At 29.4% G+C, this 8,463-nt stretch overlaps 1 protein-coding gene across 3 annotated transcripts; it reads right to left on the reverse strand.

Moving 5' to 3' along the window:
- Positions 1-667: 667 nt before the first annotated feature.
- LOC107428276 (transcription factor bHLH111) lies at positions 668-4,470 on the reverse strand. 3 transcript variants are annotated; one of them, XM_048462225.2, is made up of 7 exons: positions 3,936-4,469; positions 2,668-3,451; positions 2,271-2,393; positions 2,066-2,137; positions 1,850-1,915; positions 1,207-1,245; positions 668-1,077 (listed from the first exon to the last, which is right to left on the reverse strand). In XM_048462225.2, the coding sequence occupies exons 1-7, from the start codon at positions 4,247-4,249 to the stop codon at positions 913-915; spliced, it is 1,563 nt and encodes a 520-aa protein (XP_048318182.2). In that variant the 5' UTR covers positions 4,250-4,469; the 3' UTR covers positions 668-912. The 3 variants fall into 3 exon arrangements, with proteins under 3 accessions (XP_048318182.2, XP_048318181.2, XP_060669255.1); XM_048462224.2 differs by having other exon boundaries at positions 2,668-3,454; positions 3,936-4,467; XM_060813272.1 differs by lacking the exon at positions 1,207-1,245 and having other exon boundaries at positions 2,668-3,454; positions 3,936-4,470.
- Between the last annotated feature and the right edge of the window lie 3,993 nt (positions 4,471-8,463).

Consider the following 8,463-nt stretch of genomic DNA (forward strand, 5'->3'; position numbering starts at 1 on the left):
AGGGATTTTTTTTTTTTTTGGGCTAATATCTTAAATGGAACTGAAATGCAGTAAAATGATTTCAATTTATAAACAAAAAATGTAAAAAGAAGATAAAAATACTTAGTCATGCTGAATTTTATATCTAAAAACAAAATATATCACCGTTGGTAATTCATTGTCAATGAGCTAGCTCCATACAATTTAATTCATAAATTGGATTTATATTCCTACATAGATTTTCAATCTTAAAATCAAAATTATGACGATCAACTGTAGTCCCACCTATTATTTTAAATTTTACAAAATGTGCTGGTTATACTAATTAATAAATTTGAAAAAAAGCAAAACAACGGAGAAATATATATATATATATATAATATATACACTAGCTAGCTTACCGTTGATATGATAATTTTTTATAATATATATGTGTGTCAATATTATTCTTGTTCAAAAATAGCATATATATATACGTAAGATAGAAAAAGAAAATAAAAAAAAAAACATATATAAGAATTTTGGCAAAGTTTTAATTCAATGTGTAAGAATGAAAATAATCTCAGCATATATATATATATATATATATGTGTGTGTGTGTGTGTGTCATTAAATACTACCCCTTAATTTGGGGAAAAAAAAGAAAGTTGTCGTTGATTTCATAATGACAATAAGCATGCTCAATATATATTATGTAGAACAATATTATTCTCTGAGGCAAACATGAGCCGTTATGCAAAGGCAAATTGATAGCTAGCTTACTTATCAATATAGCATTTGCAAATTTATTTACAATTGAAGGTTTTTTGTTGTAGACTAATTAATCTCATATCACTTAGACACTTATTCTAGAAAGTTTTTTGATTGGCTACTAAGAAAATATAAATATAACTATCTGTAATATAGTTTAAAGACAATAGACCTAACAATAATTTATCTATACAAACACCCTCTATATGTTGGCGTCCAATAGTCTGAACCAGTATTCTCACGGTAAACTTGAGGTGTACATGATATTGGAACTAAACAAAGACCTCTACTCCTCAGGTCAAGCTTTATATCTCCCTTTTCTTTTCTATCCAAGCTTCCCCATGGGTCCTGAAAATAAATCCAAAGACAACTAATAATATATTGTTATCAATCAATTAATTAATTAATATCATGTATTTGGGTGTAAAAGTAGTGTGTTTAACAATTAATAAGTACGTATAACTAATCGTCGTGTACCTTGTGGGAATTAGATTTCATGTAAGGATTACTCAATAACTGCCCAAAAAAATGAAAAAATAAATAAAAAAGGATATAAGCTAAAGGAAATTAATTAATCAATTGCAAATTTCATGTATATGAATATTGGTGTTCTTATTTTAAATGGAATACAAGATGCAAATCAATACAACATCAAAAATAAAAATAGATAGAGAAGAGCATTAACAATTACAGCAATAATACCATGCTTTTGACGTCCAAACTCAAATAGTTAATTTTGTTTTCGCTTTAAATTAGCTGCACGACCATTTTTTTTTTTTTTTCTTTTTGGGATAACAATTAGCTGCACGACTTTTTTTCTTAAGACTTTTGTCGCATTTAGAGGAATGACTTAGAGATTTTTGACAAATGTTGTCGTCCTTTTTCCTCTGTTTTTTTTTTATTTTTATTTTTTTTGATATGGACAAGGGTATAAAAGGAAGCAAAAAGTCACTACTAAGTCTTTTTTTCTTTTTGAAACCAACTGTTAAAGGTCAATGTCATCATTATAGTCATTATCAACTCCGAAATTCGTGCAATAAACTTAATTTAATTTCTATAATTTCTCAATAATAATAATAAAATAAATATAAATAATAATTAAACTTTTGTGGAAACTTGCCTGCACTTGCTCTTGTAGAAACTTTATGTATTGAATTGCTTCTAACAGTACCGAAGCCGTATCGGTCTAAAAAATTTTAAAAAAATATTCCATGGGAAAAAAAAAATAATTAAATAGATTAATTAATGTATGTTTGTGGAATAAAAAACTAAAGTAAAAATTAAAGTTGAAATTAAAGCAAGTAAGTAGCACTCTAGGGATCTTACTGTCACTAACCTTTCCAAAGGGGGACACGATTTGCTGAAGGGCCGTGATTCTGTCTCCAAGCTTGACTTTTGGTGCCTGCATCTGTCAAATAATAAATATAATATTTAATTAAATAAGCAAAACTTTTTCACACATACGAAACTGTGCTAATCTTTTTCACTTTCTTTTCCCTTTTTCTTTAGGAATTTGTGATTTCGATATTAAAGTGGTGAACCTTAACAGACGGAACGCTAGAATTTTCTTGCTTTGGTCTTTTCAGGCTTGTCTCTGAATTATCTTCGGATCTTTTTTTCTTTCCTTCACTTGTAATTCCCTGTCCTCTTCCACTCATTCTTGTCTGCACGTAGTGCATATAATAAAGTTATTAATCTATCGGCTTTAGGTTAATTTCCAAGATATTTAAATATGGAAATCAAGAATTAAAATCTCGCACAAAAACAAGATCTAAGGTTTTCAGCAGATGAAAAAAAAAAAAAATTGTATATATGTTCAGGGTGGTGGTGAATATATATTTGTATATGAGATACAAGTCCATATAAATATTGTTTAATCAATTATCATGAAAAATAAAATTAAAGTATATGAATAAGAAAACAAAAACTTTGGCTTACCGGTGGAGAAGTAGTCTGAATGCCTTGTTTCTTGGAATCTGATAAATTCAGAGACTTAAAACAAGGTTTAGCTGGTGCATGAATATCAATCAATGGCTTGCCTAAGCGACTAGTAAAAGATATAACATCAGCGAAATTTCTTGCACTTTGACATGAAGAATAAGAATCAGGCATGCCATAATAGTATTTGCCATTATCTTCAACGGCAGGACCGTTGAGACCAATTTGATATCCAATATTACCATTCCCATTAAACGATCTCCGAAGCAACGTTCCCGGTGTTGCAGTCTCTTGATCATGTCCGGTCTCTACTTTAAGAGCATGACTATAACATGGAAACAAACTTGAGTTGTTTCTATTCACTCCAATTTCGCAAGACGTTGAATTATCGTTGAAAGTTTGTTTCAAATGGCAAAGATTATTGGATTGTTGGTATTGATCCATGGAAGAACTCAAAGATATATTGTTGTTGCATGTTTGAGGATTGAATTGGCGACGAACCTCCTGTTCAGGAGGTGCAATGGACCAGGTGCTGACAAGATTTGACAGCTTCGTTAACCTTTCGTTGTTCTCGATCATGGTCTCGTTGAAACCATTCATTTGCTTATCAAAATTGTTGAAAGATGTAGGGTTGTTGAATTCCCATGTACTATGATCCAGTTTCTTCAAATAATCACAAGCCGGTTCGAACATACCGGTTTGCATGCTTTTTGTTGATGATAGACCATCAAGGAAATTCTCTCCAACATCTTGATGGTTTTGCAAATCTCCATTGCTTCCAACACTTCTGCATGATTAATCAAACTTATAATAATTAAAATACTAATAATAATAATATATGATAGGGGTACTTTTCTACCTGTTTCCTTACTTTCATAGGTAGGAGCATGAACATATATATTATCAATTTTAGAGGGAAAAAAAAAGTAAAAAAGTGAACAAAATTTTAATAGAAAAAGAAGGGAGGTACATCTTGAATGGAAAAACCTAACCATGGAACTTTCCTCTGTGTTCGTGCACCTACCCATTAAACTACCTTTTATTCTTTTTCATTAATCTGCTGAAGATTCTTCCTTCCACTTAAACTCAATAATCGTGAAAGTAGTGCACTAAATAATTACAACTTCTAGTGATATAGAAAATATATTTTTGATCACCTATAGCTTTTTTTCCAAAAAGATGAAAATATTTTAAATATTACTGTATATGCATGGTATGTGTATATTATAAATACAAAAAATAAAATAAAATAAAATAAAAAAACTTACAGCAAAACATGGCTCCAAATATGATTATCAGCACCTTGTTCACCACCAATCAACTCGTCACTAGACGATGCGGCCGGCTCAACAAGCCGACGGGATGACTCGACGGTGAGACCGGAGTGGTTGGAGGCATTAGTAAAGGAAGTAGAGATAGAAACATCCTCATCACAAGAAGAGTTGGAATTAGGGTTTGGTTGGTGCCATGGATTATTATGAATATTGGCGTTGCTCCATGAAGAAGGCTGATGAAGATCCCACCAGTTTGGTGGTGCAGAGGAAGAAGTAGCAACAGAACTCTCCGTACATTCTTCAGCCATAGCTATAGCTTGACTTTGGTTTTTTTTTTTTTTTTTTTTTTTTGGTTAATGGAATGGAAGTAGTGGAAATGGAATGGAGGGGTTAAAATGGGAGTGTGTTTGGTTTTTGTTTTTCTTTTTCGCTTGGGTGGAGGGTTGGAATTTAAGAAGAGGATATATCCTTTGGTGGTGACGTACGAAGCTTTTAATTTGTATGTTATAGCAATTATGGGGGAGACAATAAAATATGCACCCTGAGTACTCCACTAACGCTTTCGTGGGCAATTATTATATATATGAGGGAGGCTGGGCCATCAAGAGTTTGGTTTAGGGTTTGCTTTTCACATTATTTTTGGTTTTGTAGTTTTTATTTTTTCTACTCATGTTTTGAAACTCTATATATATACATATATATGTATATATATATATATATATACACGCACACTTCTTTCTTTTTGGACCAAAATTTATTTTCCATTTGGATAAGGCTCACGGCTCTACTTTGGCTTCTAAGAAAAGGGGTTAACACAAAATTCTAATCATGCTTTTCGTTGTTGCTTTTTTTTTTCTTTTTTTTTTTTTTTCTGTTTTTATATAAAAGGTTATGCAAAGATTTAAATCCAAATCATCGTTTGAGAAAACAATGACTGTATTAGTAGATTGTGCCTTCAAAAATCATAAAATTTGTTCATACTTTGTACATTGTAATATACTTCATATAGTATAAATACAAATATAAGGCCGACTCAAGGTGCAGGTCCTAATATGTTATTTTGCATCTTTATTACATCTTCAATCCTAAGACTTTTATACTCTTTCCCCTAAGTCTTGAATCCAAAAAGGAAGACCTCCAACCCGTCTAGTGGGATAAGGAGTGGGAATTCTAAGGGACACGGCCTAAAAAGTTGCAAATTTAATATATATATATATATATATATATGGTTGCTATTGTGAGCGAAATTAGACATCATATAATGGTAATAGTTTCAAAAGTTGTTAATTATTTTCGCCCACCAAATGATAGGCAATTTCCCACCATTACATTTTTGTATATATATATATATATTTATAATTTTATTTTAGTAGGAAGTATTATATTGAAATTATGCTAGATGTCAGCATCTTAATACTAATAATAGGATCGTGGGCGTCTGTGTCATTGTCCTATTACTTATCAAGCTGCGTAAGAAATTATCATAAACTGCTCAAAAAATAAAAAAAAATAAATAAACCACTAAAATAGCATTGATATTAATGTATAACAATAACTTCTAATAAAGTTTGAATATAAATATATGAAAATTCTCTTATTCAAAATTTAGATAAATTTTTTGTCTAGAATAATCCTGTTACTAGGCAATAATAATAAAATTAATTTGCTTTTTAAAGTGAGATCCCTTCATTGGAATCATATAGTTATTGAATTTTATGTAATTGAGTTGTGCCTTATAATTAGTTGAAGCCTACAAAAGGTGGCCTCACTTTAAAAAAAAGTAGAGTGCATTTGCTTTGAATCTTATATAACAGTTATTTATTTATTTATTTATTTTGCTCTTTTTATTTTTTTGTTAAAGCCTTATTATAGTGGGCTTGTATGGTTATTTTATGGTTAAAATTTTTTTAAAAATATTATATATATTAATAATGTTAAAATTATCAAAATATTTATTTAAATTTATTTATCTAATTATTTAATAGATGATATAATAATATTTAATTGATTTATTTTTTTATTTTTTTATTTATATTTAAGTTATATGAATATATATATTAATAATACTATTAACACTTATTATTTAAAAAATATATTTGATTAACATTTTGTATATGTTACATAACTGTATGTATGTCGATAAAAAACAAAGTAGTTTGAATTATATCAGAAAGACTTTTTTTTTTTTTTTTAATCCGGTTGATTAGATGATGGGTTGTGGATAGGAACATTGGTTTGTAAATATTTCTGTGCCTTTTATTTATTTATTTTTTCTTCGTTTTGTTTTGTCCACGTACAGTACACTGCCCACTTTGATGATCTGTCCTGAACGCGCGTGTGGATCACGTGGAGTGTTAATTGATTTTTCAAAAATACCATCCAGGTCCAGTGCCATGATGCAACATTTTGATTTTTTATTAAAAAAATAATTTTTTGGCTAAAAATAAAAAATAAAAACTTTTTATCCAAGGCTAACAAAAGGTTGGGACTTTGCACTTGGAGAATTTTATTTCATTTTTTTTTTTAGTTGTCGGCTAAAAACTTTTTTACAGACTTGTGCGCTAACCTGCTATCATATTTCCATTGAAGTACTATTGAATTATACATGAAAAAGTCTGCGCTTTTATTGATTTGGATAAAATTTTCTCATTATTTTTTTTAAAAGAAAGAAAGAAATCCTTCAATTGGTGAAATGAAGAAATTGGCTCAGCAGGAAAATTATGTGAATTATGAATGGCATGCAGGCTTGCTGATAAAGATCATATGAGTTTTATCTAAGACTAGTCAGGAATCAATATTAAGATAACAGAAGAAACAAAATTATCTCATTAAAAAATTATCCAAATTAAGACTAATACTAAGAGAATATTATCTTTAGTGTGGTTGTCAAGCTGACAATATTAGAATATCCTTAATAATAACAATATAGAAAATTGAGAGACAAAAATCTGGAATGTATTTGCTGGAGAAGATGGCTTGTCCTTTTGAAGGTTTTGGCAATGGAAAATATTTTTGCTAATATAGCTAGTAGTAGTGTTCTTTAATCTGTTAGTTTGTGTGCTTCAATACTGAACACAGTCACTGTCTATGCAATTTATTATTATTAGTGTTATTGTTATTATTATTATGATTATTATTGTTATTATGATTATTTTGTTAATGGAATTGAGCTAATTATGGAAATTCGAAATCAGGGAAATAACCACTGAGACCATCGGGACCACCATGGTTCAGAATATGGATCAGGAGTCTGAATTAATGGAACTTCTATGATTTGTAGGTATAATCAATAAATATATAATTAAGTCCCCCTATTATGTTCTGTCCATAAATAACCAAACTTATATAAATAAAGCCCTTTTATAAGTTAGTATTAACTTACACATACGGTATCTTGTCGGGAACAGTCGTCATAAAAATCCATTGTTTCTGAAATAGAAAGCTAAAGTTCAAATCCTTTTAAAAAAATAATAATAATAATTTGGATACAATCCTATAAAGAGTTAACCAAAAATAGATTTTGTTTATAAGATAATTAATTCTGTTATGATTTTTTTCCTTCTTAAATTTGATTTTGAATTATTAATCATGTACGAAGAATTGTAGTTTTGTCACTGGCTTGTATTCGAGAAGACGTATTAGGGACCCACTTAAAATGTAGAATTTGACCGAATTAATTACCCACTTAATAAAATGTAGAATTTGACCGAATTAATTGAAGTTGAACTATATACTTAAGAACCATGAAGAAATTAAACGTAGCTCTTGAGGAAGACTAAGATATCCTCTTGTCACTTTGCCAGTGGCCCTCTTTTGGCACTGCTTTCGGTCATACTGTTAGATAAATGCTAATTTCTACAAGGGAACATCAGTCGGGTACAAAGCATCAACTTTTTTAATGGTGGCATGTGAAAATTATTTGGTATTGAAAAAAATAATAATAATAGAATAAAATATTTTAATGAGGTTGAGTTTTTCTTCCACCAATTTTTGCTTATTTTGATACTTTTTTTAATTTCATTGCGAATTCCAGATTAATTTTGAATATTGGTAATATTATTTTGTAATGTGTAATATGTTTCCTATTATTACTTAATTAGGTGCCAGTCGGTGAGTGGCATGGTGGGTGTTTCTATCAAGTGGCAATCTATATCACTCACATCAAAATTCCACTGATGAATATATTCATTTTTTTTTTAAAATTTTAATTTATTTTTTTTTCCTTTTACTTCCAATATTAAATATCGCCACTGGTGCAAAAGAATTAAGTAGCAAAAGAATTAAGTATCCTATTGGTTTCTTCATCAGATATGGTCACAAAAGCAGGTGTTCTAATTAGGTCCTACTCCTATACATAAAAAAAAATCTATTTATTTATTTATTCATGCTTTTGAAATAATTAGATATTAAATTAAAATGGTGGATAGAATGCCATCCATTCAATGCATAGATGATTTAGTTTAACTGCGTTTAGGGAGAAAGTTGGTAAAAGCTTAATTGGGACCAGAAACAGTTGATTGGT

This window comes from Ziziphus jujuba, chromosome 12 (assembly GCF_031755915.1).
Source record: "Ziziphus jujuba cultivar Dongzao chromosome 12, ASM3175591v1".
Lineage (NCBI taxonomy): Eukaryota > Viridiplantae > Streptophyta > Magnoliopsida > Rosales > Rhamnaceae > Ziziphus > Ziziphus jujuba.

Coding starts and splice junctions, on each gene's coding strand:
- LOC107428276 (XM_048462224.2), bottom strand. CDS start 4,249: ATGGCTGAAGAATGTACGGAGAGTTCTGTTGCTACTTCTTCCTCTGCA. Junction 2,138..2,270: donor CTAGCGTTCCGTCTGTTAAG/GTTCACCACTTT, acceptor ATTATTTGACAG/ATGCAGGCACCAAAAGTCAA. Junction 1,246..1,849: donor TTCTACAAGAGCAAGTGCAG/GCAAGTTTCCAC, acceptor TTTTTTGGGCAG/TTATTGAGTAATCCTTACAT.